We start from the raw sequence: 16,523 nt of genomic DNA, 5'->3' as shown, positions 1-16,523 counted from the left end.
GTTATATAAGATGCATCCCTGCGCTCAGTATAATGTGTGTCCCCCTCCTCCTCCCACCCTCCATTCCTCCCTCATCCCCCACTCCCTTTCATCCTCTTGACTTTGGTGCGAGCCTCCCGCCTGCCTCTGATTCTCCCAGCATGCATTGCGGGGTTCTCAGAAGCAGGACTCTCCGCTGATGCCAGAGTGCCATGGCAACATCATGATGCAGGAGATGTTGATGATAGTGGTGCTTCATCATCCGCATCTTCATTCTCGCCGCAGCGTTTTGATAATTCAGTGTAAGCGCGGGCGGGTCGGCCTCCTAAGAGGTCGAGATCTAGAAAAGAAAAGAAAACTGAAAAAGAGAAATAGAAATTATGTTGATTGTTATAATATTTATAATTATTATAATTATAATAATAATTATTATTATTTTTAGTATTATTATTGATATAATAATAATAATAATAATAATAATAATAATAATAATAATTATTATTATTATTAGTATTATTATTATTATTATTATTATTATTATTATTATTATTATTATTAATATTATTATTACTATTATAATTGTATTTGTAATAACACAGTAATGACTGTGTAATAACGGTAACACTGGGTCATTTTACCATTTGCATATATTTTTATGGTATGCATATTTATTTATTATGTGCATTTGATTTCATAACTACGGTATTTGTAGGGATAAGCCAATATAATTGTAAGTTATAACTGTTTGGCAGTAACGGCTCTGACTTTATTAGTTATCAGATCAAATATGTACCTTCTGTCATTTTTTCACTCCATAATAAATACAACAATTGGTATAATCAGATAATCAACAGTTATATTAATAGGTGAATACTAGTGTATTACCACTAAATATTTAGTATTGTAATACATGTTACCTGAAGATTATTCAGAAATGACTGTGTAATTGACAGACGATGAGAGCACTTTTTGCCACTGCTGAGACCTCTAAAACTTTAAAGTGGTAATCGGTAAGATTATTTAGTTTAAAAAAAATCCCATATTTGATACCTTATTTAGTTGGCACTGTATGAGGAACAGCCATTCAATGTATTTGGCTTGTGCATGTGGTCCTCTATATTTCTATTATTGTGGCGGGGTCCGCTACCATGTTTTGTAATGGATCTTGGTCTCATGTTTCAGTATAAGAGACTCTCTATTTAAACACTGTATTTTGTCCTGGAATCAGAGCAGCTTCAGTTCGTAAACATCCAGGGAGGAATTACCTTCAGCTTTTCGCGGTGAGTGGCCTCGTGCACCGGCTTCGCACCGCTGCTGCCGTGTCCTAGAAAAAGAGCGGGAGTCATCTTTTTGGAAATCATTTATTTAGACTCGGCATTATGACTTATTCATGCGTCGATGTTAGGAAGAAAAAAAATGCAAATGTTTCTTTTAAGACAAAAGGGATGAGGAGAGCGGCAGTCTCCATGTAATATTCAACACTCGGGGGCGTAAGCTCAAAGTAAACGCAGCACTAACGGGAGCGTGGCTGTGATTAGACAGCTGACACGCTCTGCAGCGACGGGCGCGCTTCACCCTTTTTTAGGGATTTGGATTTCACTGACTGGATTTTCTGGTATCTAAATTTCCACTTCTGATTCAATCTAGAAAGGGTCAATTGTTTCACAAAGCTTTGATTTAGGAGGGGATTTCCCGGTCTGGTCTTTGTTTTGTGACCTGAGCTGAAAGGATTCACATGGAAGAGTCAGTTCGGTCTGACCGACGGGTGGGACACTGCAGGTCTACGTTGTCACTGTGTTAGATCAGTGCAAGGCCGCAAATGGGATCAACAAGCTAGTAAGCCTAGCTCCTGTAAAATTAGGGAAATACACCTTCCAGCATCTCTATTATTATTATTATTATTATTATTATTATTATTATTATCCCGTGCCAATGGCGTTAGCTTAAAACAAGGCTGCAGATGGGATCAACCAGCCTAGCTCCCATGTAATTAAGGAAACACTGGTTTCCAACATCTCAAAAGTTGAGTTATTCAAGCAGAGTGGAATGGATCGACAGCACTGTTAGTAGGAGAAATGCATCATGGGTTTCCCTTATTTTGATCGGCTTTGTTGACAATAAGAAAAAGATAAATGTACAGCGGCCTTATTCTGAAACTGTCCACTGCTTTCATGGCGAGGATTGAAGAGTGAGCCGCCATGCAAAGCACATTCAAAGACAGCGCATCATCAGATATTGGGAGGATCGAAGCCAAAATCTGACGGCATGATGTGCTAAAAGGGGTATATTTTCTCCTCTATATGTTGGTCCCTTCTGCAGCCTTGTATTGCACGAACACTGTTAGGATGTAGCCCATTTCTGTCTCTGTAGTGGACAGACACACAGGGATTCAATTGGTATTGACCTTCTCAAATTTTGAATTTCAACAAAAAATACTATAGTCTCCCTGTGAATTTGGTCCACACACGGGAGTGACACTTCTGGTGACAAGAATTGTACTAGGAGCGGCCACCAGGTGGTGCCAGATGACAGGGTTCTACAGAAAGACTTGGAAAGAAATTGAAGTACCTGTCGACAGCTTCGGCGTGAGATTTATTCTGGTTTGGCTTTTTATTCCTGCTCTTAAACTGCACATAGAGCTTATCTCAGTGGTTCTCAACTTGCGGTCGGGGGGGGGGGGGGGGGGGGGCTGGGAGGTTCTACAAGAGGTTCCAGGGGGTCCCCACCAAAATGATTGAGTTACACCTCGATTGGAAAAGCTTTGAACAGTCGTTTAACGTTAAGGGTCCAAGGTGGTTAACCTCTCCTCCTCCTCCATCTCTTTCCTCTGTCGCTCTGTGTAGGATGTTTTGAATGCTGCATCAAGTGTCTGGGCGGTGTCCCCTATGCCTCGCTGGTGGCCACCATCCTCTGCTTCTCAGGCGTGGCACTGTTCTGCGGCTGCGGCCACGTGGCGCTGACGGGAACCTTGACCATGCTGGAGAACCACTTCTCCAGGGAGTCCAGCGACCACGCCACCCTCACCATGGTGTAGGTTCTGTTCTGATTCTCAATATGAAGAATTCCTCATTTTCAGGAAGTGCTCTGTCTACTTCCATGAGGCTGCCATGATGGTGGGTGGGCTAGCAGGTGGTAGAACAAAACACAACAATGTTTTTTAGCATCTCCTCACCACTACTCTAAAAACAAAGCACTTGGTGTAGAGCAGAGATAGTGTGGTGCAGGGCTTCAGCCAATCAAATTAATTCCCTGCTTGAGGGGCGGGGCCTAAACCAATGAAATCAATCCCACTTCCCAGTGCTTCTGTTTGGTTTAATGATGATTGGCCCGTGGTGTATCCAATGGGTGCAGGAGGTAGAAGATGAATTATTGTGACAAGTTTATAAATGAAAAGTAACATCCTGTGAATTATGAAATTCCTTTAAATTAACAGTTATTTTACCCACAACGAACATGTACTTTTACACCCAATACTGTGCAAGTCTACACATCTAGCTGTTGAAGAATGTTTATAACTGGATAATCAATCTTAATTTACGTATTTATGTATATATGTATTAATGTATTGATGTGGGACGTCTTAATGTGCGTTTCGCTTCAGGATCCAGATCTTTCAGTACATCATCTACGGCATTGCCTCCTTCTTCTTCGTCTACGCCATCGTCCTCCTGGCTGAGGGCTTCTACACCACGAGCGCCATTAACAAGGAGCTGCAGAGCGACTTCAAGACCACTGTGTGCGGCCGCTGCATCACCGCCTTCGTAAGTGCAAAAAATCACACTTGTCACAGTGATCCTCCTTGACCAGGAAGCTATGGACCATCTGCTGAATGTCAGCCATGATCGCAACTGGCTCAGTCCTGAAGCAAACCAGGACCCCGAGGAAGACATGGTAGACTCCAAAGCTTGGTAGATACCAGTGCAGAGCACTGGCGGGGACTTCAACTCTGGCTTCCTCGTTAGTGTCCGGTGAAGCGACATAAGGTGGTTGACGGCCTGGTCCCTGGTGTTGGGCAGATGCAGTCTGCGCTCGGGGAATGGGACCCAACTGTCAGCGTCGTCCTTGAAGAATCGCTGTTCATGATGTCTAGGAAAGGCTTCATCCTCGGCTGAGGGTGCGAGTTTTTCATCGTCAACTGAGTGGTTGAATATGTGTTCTCTCACATCTTCCCCCCTGGGAATCCCCCTTTTACATAGATGCTACTCTCACACAGTGGGAGGTAACTTGGCCATCCGTTCTCAAGGACACTATTCTTGGTTTTACACACAGCGGACTGCCCCCTCTCATGCCTTGGCGTGTGCAGTGGCGCCTTGTTACCCACTAGGCGAGGTGTCTGACCTCTCCGCTGCCACATTCTGTTCAGTGGACAACGGCTGGGGTGCCGCTCCATCGACTGTGGGTCTGTCCTGGCTAGGGGGGGTCGTTGTCAACATAAGGGTGGCCTGCGACTTGGGGTCCTCCGTGATGAAGGGCTCTGGGGGATGGTAAGGAGCAGCCCGCGTCCTGGGGGCCTCCGAGCTCAAATGAGTGTGACGCCGGTGGTTTAGAGGCTTTAGACATCAAATATAGAACACAAGAGAATAATTCAAAGCTTGTTTCCCACAATGCAACTGTAGCATGTTCGCTACCCAGGTTCCTTACAAGGACGAGTGAAAAAGGGTTAGCAGTGCAGAAGCGCCAGCACGGCGGGTTTTATTGCTCACAGTTCTAAACAGACAAGGCTCTAGTGCGGATCATTCAACGAGGACTGAACTTTAAGGACTGGCTCCGGAGCATTCCTGCACATTCCCTGCCATCGCTCCCCTCACTGCAAGACAAACAGACATATAAGAAACCTTCCCAGCTGGTGTGATTGGCCAGTTATTTCAATTGGCCACAGCTGTCACCGAGGCGGGGAGCGTCAGTCGACCATGCTGGCTTCCCCACGCCTCCCAGAGCCCGCTCGACCACGTCCCCAAGTCTGTCACCGCCCAACTTAGGCCGGGGAGCTGTCCGGCCGACAGCCAACCAAGAGTTCCAGGATGAACCTTCTGTAGTAACCCGACACCCCCAAGAACCTCTTTTCCTTTTTCGACTTGGGTATCATGCTGGCCACAATCGCTGCAGTCTTATCTACTTGGGGCCAGACCAGCCCCCCACCCAAGTGGTACCCCAGATAAAGTACTTCCTTCCGCCCAACCGCGCACTTCTTAGGGCTGGCAGTAAGCCCTGCCCACCTCAGGGACTCGAGTACTGCCCCCACATGCTACATGTGCCGCCCCCAGCCGCGCTATGAATGAATAGATCGTCCAAGAAGGCGGCCGCATATGCTGTGTGGGGGCGCAGAACCCGGTCCATGAGTCTCTGAAAGGTGGCTTGGGACCACGAACAACGGAAACGGAAGCGTAATAAATTGGTACAACCCCTGCGGAGTGGAGAAAATAATTTTTCCCTGGACTCTGGTGACAAGGGAATCTGCCAGTTGCCCTTGGTTACATCCAGTGTCGTAAAAAATTGAGCCATGCCTAACCGGTCAAGTAACTCGTCGACCTCGGGCATTAGGTACGCATCAAATTTTGACACCTCGTTCACATTCCGGTAGTCTACACAAAACTGGACTGTCCCATCGGGCTTGTTATCTAGCACGATGGGGCTACACCAAGCATTAGTAGACTCCTCTATTATCCCCATTTCCAGCATGGCCTTCAATTCTGCCTGCACAATTTTGCATTTGTGCTCGGGCAGTCGGCACGGCCGATGTAAATTTTCATCCTCGATGTTGTCTCTACGTGGTGGTGTACAAGAGACATGCGGCCTGGCAGGGAAGAGAATACATCAGCAAACCGTTGCTGTAAGGCGGCCATGGCTGCCGCCTGGCCTGGCGAGAGATGGTTATGTGAAAGGATGAAAGAATGTGTGTCATTGGTAGCTTTTCGAACCTCCAGACAACTAGTCTCTCCCGATCACCGAGGCAACCAGCGAGGATGCCCCCTCCCTCCACGCCTTTAAGGGGTTGAGGTGATACACCTGAGTCGCCCCTCACCTGTCAGTCCATTTGACCTCATAATCCACCTCCACGACTCGCCGTGTGACCTTGAAGGGTCCTTGCCACCTGGCGAGTAATTTAGAGCTGGATGTTGGGAGTAAAACCAGCACTCTTTCTCCTGGTGAAAACTGTCTCAGTCGCGTCCCTCTGTCATACAGTTGCTGCTGCCGTTCCTGGGCCTAGAGCAAATTCTCACGTGAGAGGTGGCCCAGCATGTGGAGTTTTGCTCGCAGGTCCAGAACATACTAAATTTCATTCTTACTGGTGCTAAGACCTTCCTCCCAGTTTTCCTTAATAAGGTCTAGCACCACCCCCGGGGGTCTCCTTCCAAAAAGGAGTTCAAAGGGAGAGAATCCCGTGGAGGCCTGGGGGACCTCCCGTACAGCAAATAACAGCGGGTCCAACCATTTATCCTAATTACGGCTATCATCGTGAACAAATTTACAAACCATGTACTTCAGCGTCTTATTGAACCGCTCCACCAGGCTGTCGGTCTGGGGGTGGTACACGCTGGTCCGGATTGAGGAGACGCCCAATAGCTCATAAGGTTCCCAAAGTGTGCATGACATAAAGGATATTACATTACATTACATTTAATGTAGCAGACGCTTTTATCCAAAGCGACTTACAATTGTTCAATCACCGACGGACGCAGCCATCAGGAGCAATTAGGGGTTAAGTGTCTTGCTCAAGGACACTACAGCATGCTAGCAGGAGCAGCCTGGGATCAAACCAGCAACCTTTAGATCACTAGACCACCAGCTCTACCGCCTGAGCTACCATCCCCAATGCCTTGGTTGGTCAGGATCGCTGTTCTAGGGTCGGTCACGACCCTAGAACAGCGCTTGTGCAACACTTTTTGCTGAAATATTGTGTAACGGCACTGCTTCCGGGTATCAGGTTGCGTAGTCCACCAGGACTATGATAGCCAGGTGCACTGCGGTCTAACGGCCCGATAAGGTCCATGCCCAGTCTTTCAAACGGGACCTCCACCAAGGGGAGGGGCCTCAACGGTGCTTTTGACATGGCCGGCGGATTAACCAGCTGACACTTTGGACAGACGGCGCGCCTGGAAAAGCATTTCCCGGTGGCTTTTCGGTACTAACAACTGGGTGAGCTCCTCTCCTGACTGGGTGTCGCAGCTCACCCGATATAATCTGTCCCTAATCATTGAAGAGTACGGGTGCGCAAGTGCAGCGCCTGGGCGCACTGCCACCCCGTCAATCCTCTCTACCTGTTGGAACGCAATTCGCAATTCGTTCGAGTGTCGTCTCGAGACTGGTTGAAGGGCGCCCTCAGCACTTCCATGTCCCTACCGGCCGCGAACGCACACCCCCGCTTCCTGCATCAGCGCTCCAAACCCAGGCCAATCTGTGCCTAATAACAGGGGGTGCGACAGGCGGGAACTAACCCGCGGCCTGCACCAAATGCTTTTTTCCCCGGTGAAAAATTTCCAGCCGCAACATCGGATACACGTGAATGTCCCCATGCATGCACCGAATCTCCACCTGTGATGCCTCCACCAAAGCCCCAGGTCGAACCAGGCCTTGACGGATCATGGTCTGCGTGTGGCCGGAGTCCAGCAAAGCCCAGTGTCTACCCCCTTGTAACCTTTCCGGTATGTAGTAGGCTTCTCCTGACCGGGGGAGGGGTCCGGTGGCCAGTGACCGGACAACCTGTTCGACCTCCACAATTGGCCGAGCCACCTGCAGCGCCAGCACCCCTGCCCAAGAATCTGAGGAGCTATTTGTGGACCTGCCTTCATGCCAGGCTGGGAAGAGGGTGGGGAGAAAAAAGGGTTGGTGCGGGAAAGTGACCCGGCATGTCGCGGCACCGAAAAGGGGTGAGTGCGGGAAAGTGGTACGGTGTCCCGTGGCACCAATGGTCCTGGCTGGGCCCAAGCCAAACCCCGGTGGTCCTGGGATTGAACGGAGTGCCAGATCGCCAGGTTGTCATCCGCAAGTGTGTTCTCCATGGTGTCAGGCTGATGGCAGTGGACCCAGCCGGAATGCCCTCTAGGAAACGGTCCAGGACCACACCATTGAGGATCTGGTTGGCCCTCCTCTCCCCCGGCTGCAGCCACCGTCAAGCCACATCCCTCAGCTGCGGGGTGTAGGCGAAGTGCCAGCTGATCCAGGTGTAGTCCAGTCGGCCAGTAGGCCCAGGTGGCTGTGGGCCGCCTGCTGCACCTCCCCCGTAAGCAGGGGGAGCAGATGCAGGGTGGTCTCTTCGCTGGACCATCCACCCACCCCGCCGATAGTTCAAACGTGGTGAGGCGGGCTGGTGGGGGTTCCCGTAGCAGCTCCTGCTGCGCTTAGTGGTCCGCCTCCTCCTTCAGCGCTATGGCCCAGAGAGTCTGCTGTTGCAGGAGCATCGTCTGCGCCTCCTGCATCTGGGCCAGGTGGCTGACCATGTTCTCCAGTGGGGACCACTCAATTTTGCGGCTTTGTCCTTGCCAAGATCTTGCGGACTACGGCACTGTAGCGCGTTCGCGACCCAGGTTCTTTACAAGGATGCGTGACACAGGGTTAGCAGTGTAGAAGCGCTAGCACGGCGCTTATTGCTCACAGTTCTAAACAGACAACGTTCTAGTGTGGATCATCCAACGAGGACTGAACTTTAGGGACTGTCCTCCTCCATAGCGCTCCTGCACGTTCCCTGCCGTCGCTCCCCTCACTGCAAGACAAACAGACAGCTGCTGGCACTGAGGCAGGGAGCATCAGTCTACCATGCTGACTTCCCTCGCCTCCCGGAGCCCGCTCGACCACACCCCCGAGTCTGCCACAGCAAAATACCTCTGCACTCAGCTACAGTATGAGCTAACAGCACACACACACACACACACACACACACACACACACACACACACACACACACAAACACACACACACACACACACACACACACACACACAAGTGAGCCCTGGAGCGAGGCTGTGGCACAATTAGTGCTTGGAGTGTGATCATATTAATTGCTACAGATGTCCCTTTACATCACCTCTTCACTATGTGTGTGTGTATGTGTGTGTGTGTGTGTGCGTGGGTGCGTCGCACTGTTATTTAAACTGAAGTTACACCTTTTCTCTCTCTCCTTCTATTTCCCTCTCTCTCTCTCTCTCTCTCCTCATCCCTCACTCCTTTCTCATCTTCTGTCTTCTCTCCCCCATATCTGTCTCTCCTTCACCTCCCTCTCTCTCTCTCTGTCTCTCTCCTTCCCCATTCCCTCCCTTTCTCCCTCCTCATCCCTCTATTCTTTCTCCTCTTCTGTCCTCTCTCCCTCATGTCTCTCTCTCCTTCCCCTCCCTATCTCTCTCTCTCTCTCTCTCTCTCTCTCTCTCTCTCTCTCTCTCTCCCTCCAGTTCATGTTCCTGACCTACATCCTGGCCCTGGCCTTCCTCGGTATCTTCGGCTTCACAGCGATCCCCGTCTTCCTCTTTTTCAACATGTGGAACACCTGCGCTGCCATGAAGTCCCCGGCCGCCAACATCACCTCGCCGGACGCCATCTGCGTGGATGTCCGACAGTACGGTGAGTCGGACCAGAACCGGGTCCAGACCTGACCCAGCACCCGCCAGACCCAACCCAACACTCACGTGGAGACAGGAGTTAGTCCAGCCTGCGAGCTGGACCTCTAATAATTACAATAATCATAATAATAATAATAATAATAATAATAATAATAATAATAATAATAAATAATAATAATAATTATAATGTAATAAGAGTGATGGAGTGCTGGAGTAATGGAGGATTGGATGGAGGGGTGGAGTGATACATAGTGAGTTATACAGTGATACAATGACCCACATTCCAATGCCAGCTGGATTGAGCGTTATTATCATATACATTTTCAGGCAGACGATGATTTTAATATGAATTAATCACCGATAGCAAATTAATTAAATATTTCAATATTTATTCTCCTTTTCACCATTTGTAATTGAATAGGTTGTTAATACATTTGAATAAAAGTTAATAAAATAGTATAGTTCTACAGGCGTCTGCAGCTCTAATTAGAGACATAATTAACTTATTTACTATATATAGCCATATATAGCCTGAAATCAGGGAATTATTACATGTTATAATTATTATTACTATAATTATTATTATTATTATTATTATTTTATATTTTGAGTGATTGTGAGTGGTAAATTAAGAGGTGATTTGAGGTGTGACCCAGTTTCTAGTTCCTCAGATGGCTTCGCTCTGAAAAGTCCAGAGCAGCCACTTTGAATAAAATCTGACAATTTCAATACATTTCTCAGATTTTTATATTATTGTTATTATTTAAAATGTCATTATTATTATTCTTATTATTATTTATTTATTTGTATAATAATAAGTATTTAAATTACTTTCAATTAAAGTTCAGTTCCAGTTAGTTTTACGTTTATGCAACATACAATATATTTTGTATATTGTATATGTATAGATATATATATATATGGTGTATATATTCTGTATATATATTCTTTATATATATACTGTATACATACACTGTACTGTATTTATTTAATACATTGCATTTTAGATTTGAGATTTTTTTTATTATTATTACCTTATCTTATCTCCTCAGGTGTAATTCCCTGGAATGCGACTCCAGGTAAAGCATGTGGAGCCACTCTGGGAGAGATCTGCAACACCAGCGAGGTGAAGAAAAATCTCATCCCTCCATTCTCTTCTCCTCTCCTCTTCTCCCTTTCTCCTCTCCTTTTCTGAACGCTCCTCTTTTCCTCCTCTTCCCTTCCGCTCCTTTCCTCTCCACACTACCTTCCTCTCTCTGTCTCCTCCCTTTTCACCTCATCCTTACCTCCTCTCGCTGTTTTATTGTATGATATTTAATCCCTCCCATGTTTCTCTCTTTCTCTATCCTCCACAGTTCTACCTCTCCTCTCCTCCACTCCTCTTCTCTCCTCTTCCTCTCCTTATTGTATGATATTTAATCACTCCCTCTCCCTCTATCTCTCTTTCTCTTCTCCACAGTTCTACCTCTCTTACCATCTCTACATTGTGGCATTTGCTGGTGCCGGGGCTACAGTCATCGCTCTGGTGAGCCACGCCACACACACACACACACACACACACACACACACACACACACACACACACACACACACACACACACACACACACACACACACACACACACACACATCCTAATATGCTGGTTTCCATGGTACGTGCTCCGGTTGCTATAGTAATGCTTGCCACTATCTGCTTGAGGCTGGAAAGTATATACACACAAACACACACACACACACACATACACACACACACACACACACACGCACTCACAAATAGATAACCAGCCCTACATTAAAGACTGGCTGGTGGTTCTGACCAATCAGAGAGCTCGGAGGGCGACACCTCGCGACTGATTGGTTAACGACATCTTGAATTTCATCATAATATATCGTATTATACTATATACTTACCAGACATCAGTAGCATCATTTTCATTGTAAACACTTCCTGTGCGCAGTGTTACTGTACTTCCTGGCAGTGTAGTATCTAGTACACTCAGAATTAGTAAATCCAAAGAATCTCACTGTGTCATGTTATGTTTGCTGGACTTCATTTGGATCAACACTAATAGTTTATAATTAAGAGATAATGTCCAGGCAGACGCTCATTATCTGGTACCACTCTGAAGGAGGTTATTTAGTGATAATGACCGCCTAGCTGCACCTTATCCTTCTTATTACACACTACTTAGTAAATAAAATAATACACCGAGATGAAATATTGATCTGAAATGATTCTATAACTAGTATCCCTAGTACTAGTCTCATTGAAGAGCTTCCACTAAGAAAAATTGTCTCGTACATGTGAATGAACTATTTACTGTTTATTAATGTTAAATTGGACATTTACATGTGACGCTGAATGTGACGTTGGGGATTTTGATATCGATGTCTACGTTCATCTCTTCCAGTCTTCCATTGTAGTTTCTACGTAGCGTCACCAGATGGCGCCACCAGCTAGCGTTAGCATTTGCGTGTAGGCGGAGCGACACGAGGGAAGAGAAACCAGGCGGCTGCAGTGGAGGAAGTGGTTGCCCGTGGTGACGGTCATTATTAAAAGATCAGCGGTCATTATTCAGAAATAACTGACCGTCCGGTGCCGTCATTGACCAATTAGAATTGAGTATTCCACAGCGTGATAAAGTAAAAATAATTGATCACTCAACCTGCCTCCCCCTCCCTCCCGCACCTCCCAGATCCACTACCTGATGATCCTGGGGGCCAACTGGGCCTACCTGCGGGGGGCGGTCACCACGCACGAGTACCAGGACATCAAGACCAAGGACGACCAGGACGTGGAGGCCGAGGCGCGGGCCAAGGATGGCCAGAACTCCTCCTACTCATAAGAGGCGGCCATTCCTCCACCCATCCACCCCTCCACCCACCCATCCATCCATATCTCGTATCCAAACCACCACCCCTCCATTACCAACTTCCTGACCCCGTTTAAAACAACAACAAAAAAAAGCAACAAAAAAAAGAAAACAGTCCATCCCTCCGTGCATCTGCCCATCTCCGCCCGTCTCCGCCCGTCTTTTTGGGATGTGAGGGTCCGGCCTCAAAATGGAGTCGGGGCTTCCCGACAACAGGAAGTTCAGACCACAGGTTGAACTCAGGTGCGTCCACGTTCCGAAGCGCTCCTCCTCCGAACAACATGGCCGCCGCCGCTGGCAGCAGATCAACCGCCCCATTTCACTGTCTGCTTCCTGCCACCAGAGGGCGGCAGAAACCAACACCCCACCCAACCCCTCCACCTCCCCTACCCCTCTTTTTATTTGGTGTTTTATATACTTATATATATGAATATGAATATATTGTGCGAAAGTGCGTGAATGTCGTCGTTTATTTTTTGTTTTCTACTCTCAGACGTATGACAGGTACTACTCAGTGTGATTTCTTTAAACTCTTTCTTTTCTTGGTTCTCGCAGTTTTACTGTCCTTCCTTTACTCTCTCCATTCTTCTACTTTTTCAGCTGGTATCTTTTTAAATGGGTATTTTTTTTATTGCTCGATATGTTGTTGCACTATTTAAGAAAAAAACCCCACAAAAACAAAAGGTTAAGAATAGAAATAAATCCCCGAAAAACACAAGCACTCCAGCCCCAAATTGACACGGTATTAGCTAGCTAACTAAATAATTATTTGAACTCTTAAATTTTTTTTTTATTTTGTTACGTTTGAGCCCAGCGACGCACAGCGAGTTTTAGGGGTTTATATCGGATTTGTTTGCGCCACTCTATGCCAAAAAAAAACTTACGATTTACGGTACACTTAGCTATGTAGCTAGACCGCTGCTAAATATCGCAGAATTACATGATTGTAGAACTAGAACACGATGAAATGTTGACGATGAAAATGATGAGTTTCTGGTATTCTAGTTCTAGAGACTTGAAATTCGGACTCCAGAAAGCAAAAATCCTGCTGTGTTTTAGCTCCAGCCACGCTAGTTAAACCCATAAGGTCGAACTAGCGTGGCTAGCATGGCTAGTTGGACCTTATGGGTTCAACTCCTGGGCTGGACCTCCTGGGTCCTTGCTGATGTGTAAGCCATTTTCCGTAAACCATTTTTCTCGTGAATTAAAATCAAAATGTAAATACTGATGTAATACTGATCGTCCCCCCGAGAGGATCCGAGCTCCTGTGAACAAACTCTTTATCGTCCCATAGATTGTGTAAATGTTCCTTTTTTCGGGCTCCGTGTCTTATAGCATTCCAATACTAGTTTTACTGCATTTGATAGAAATGATAACCGTGACGTATCATCTTGGACATGATTTGGAGAAGGACGGTACGATGACGATATGACGACCACGCAACACCATACGATGGCTTGACCTGCTTGTGATCGATTTGAACAAAAAAAAAAGTTGAAAAAAAAAGTTTAAAGAGGAAAAAATTGATTTAAATGTTTTTTTTTAATCGGTTCCCGAGGCAGCTGCTGAGTTATTCTTGGTGTGATTCAGTAATAATAATTATTTAATGGAAAAACCTGTTTTGTGCTCCTTTCTACAAAGGGTCGAACAAGCCCAAAACAAGCCACAGTGACTGTTCCAATGTTTACACTACACACACACACACATATATATATATATACAGTATATATATATACTGTATATCTCTAGAAGAATATATATATATAAATACAACAAGTCAGGAATTTTCATACATTGATTTTATAATCAGATATTTGTTTAATAACCATGAACTATATTCTGTTATTATCCAGCCATCACCTGGTTTGGTTTTGTTTTCACCCCTCGAAAAAAGCACCTGAGAGACGACGATTTTTAAAAACTTTCATGAGATTTAACGTTAAAAAAGCTTGAAACAAATGTAAAAAAAAAGCAAAAAAAAAAAGCATGTCAGTTATCGTCCCCGTGTGCAGCTGTCTGTTCTGTAAAAAGTAAGGACTATATTGCCATGTGTGTAACGTTCAATATCTGTGCTCTGCCAGCGGCGCTCGACGTCGGGCAAAATGGTGTCCAACGTCCCAACGAGCCGAAGGAGGGAAAAAGTCTGGGTCCGGAAAGTCACCCCCACCCCCTGAAATAAAATAATAAAGTCTGGTTTCCATGTTCCATGGCACAGACCTATTATGAAGAAATATTCCAATGGCACACCACCATAAAGTCAGAAACACATAGAAATGTTATTGTTATTGTTGTTATTATAGCCTAGTAATATATCGTGTCCCAAGACTCACAAACGATTCGTTCATATCGAAAAAATCTTTGAAAGGACTCTGGAGTCTGCAGTCTGAATTTCCAACTCAAACGCTGGAAATAGTTAATGAGGATAACATTAAAGTCCAGTGCATTTGGCTTAATTAATATTAAGTGTGACTGACTGGCGCTTTCACATTCCATCAAAATTTCGACAAAATTAAATGATTCTTGTGAGAATTCTGTTCACAACTCGCAGGCAAACCGACTCTCCTGACTCTTCTATATCGTTCGGGAGGTCCTCCTTCACTCACTGTGCGTTACACCGACTGAACCAAACGAGCCAAGAAGGGGTGGACAAATCAAGCCACTTTTTTTTACTGCATGACTCGACAAGAACCGACTCAAAAAAGGGTCAAAGCTTTCATCACTGCGAATAGTCGTGACTTTCAGAGTGAAACTTGTTCTGATGAACACAGAGCTGTTGTTCTGCTGGAACTGATGACTTACATGAATAAGTGCAGACTAAGAGCTAATTTTCATTATTTCTGTAGTCTTTAAAGGTGCAGTGTGTAGAATTTATGGAAGGGACTTGAGAGAAATGGAATATAATATTCATAAGTATGTTTTAATTAGCATATGATCCCATTAAAATAAGAATCATTGTCTTGTTGTTACCTTAGAATGAGCCATTTGTATCTACATAGAGAGCGGGTCCTCTTCCACGGAGGCGCCATTTTTCTACAGTAGCCCAGAATGGACAAACCAAACATTGGCTCTAGGGACGACCTCATGCTTGTTGCGACTTTCGTGGCCACGCCTAAATCTTACACACCGCACCTGTAAGTGGAATTCTAAACATTTCCCACGGTGCCACCTGGTGGGCTCTGGCGGCAACACTTCCAGAATTTCCCCACGGGGATTAACAAAGTTCTATCTTGACTTTATCTTTTCCTGGATGGATTCCCTCCAAGTCCCGGAGTAGATTTATTTTTATTTTTATTTACTTTCCGGATCCGGATTTCCCCCGCCCCAAACTTCGGCTTTTTTTTTTACGAGACGACGCGTGTCTGGGTGATGTCGTTTTCCTTGTTATTTGCATGAAGGAGACATGGCTGTCCTTGCAGTTTTTCAGGTGATGTGTAGTCAATTGTACTGACAACTATGATAGGCGGTGTTTTGAACCCCACCCACTACCCCCATCCCCCACCCTAATCCCAAACCCCGACTTTTCTAACGGATTTCCATTGTGCTTTGATGGCATTGTAGTCCCATAGGTGTTTCATTATTATTATTATTATTATTATTATTATTATTATTATGGTTTTATTTTTTAAGTTGGAAGACCGTGGATCTATGACTCCTATATAGTGATGATTTTTGTAAACCTTCTCTAGTAAAAAAGTATTTTTTATTATCGTCACGCCGCTCGTCTGCCGCTTCTTTCTTGAGTCTGGTGTCTGTTCATTTATTTAATTATTATTATATAATAATAACGAGGGGTTATATTTACAATTTATTTCATATAACATTTACATTTGTATGTGATTATTATATAATAATAATTACGGGGGTTATATTCACAATTACGTTGATTTTATTTTATCAACATATAGATATTTATATAATTATTATATAAGAAGTATGTTTTTTTTATTATTTTATACTTAATATATTTTATACATAATAAGAAACATTATTCAAATAATCGAACAAATCAAAGCAGTGACAAAATCTGATTGATGGTAAAAGTACATAATAAATCATTAACATTTCCCTCTATCATAATATGCTCCAGGCTTCAACTCAGCGTCATGGAGGCTTTGCACCA

At 45.3% G+C, this 16,523-nt stretch overlaps 1 protein-coding gene across 1 annotated transcript in view; it reads left to right on the top strand.

Annotated features, from left to right (window-relative positions):
* The window catches only part of LOC307244975 (neuronal membrane glycoprotein M6-b-like), a gene marked incomplete at both ends in the record, with an annotated part of 41,545 nt that extends 29,169 nt beyond the window's left edge, over window positions 1-12,376 (top strand). Inside the window, 6 exons of the mRNA XM_080020386.1 lie at window positions 2,823-3,009; window positions 3,581-3,740; window positions 9,363-9,531; window positions 10,583-10,656; window positions 10,990-11,055; window positions 12,227-12,376. Coding sequence (XP_079876512.1) covers window positions 2,823-3,009; window positions 3,581-3,740; window positions 9,363-9,531; window positions 10,583-10,656; window positions 10,990-11,055; window positions 12,227-12,376 — 806 coding nt within the window. The remainder of the gene's footprint in view (window positions 1-2,822; window positions 3,010-3,580; window positions 3,741-9,362; window positions 9,532-10,582; window positions 10,657-10,989; window positions 11,056-12,226) is intronic.
* Window positions 12,377-16,523: the final 4,147 nt, after the last annotated feature.

This window comes from Zeus faber, assembly GCF_960531495.2.
Source record: "Zeus faber genome assembly, chromosome: 2".
In the NCBI taxonomy this organism is placed as follows: Eukaryota; Metazoa; Chordata; class Actinopteri; order Zeiformes; family Zeidae; genus Zeus; species Zeus faber.
This window is presented reverse-complemented; position numbering and strand designations above follow the sequence as displayed.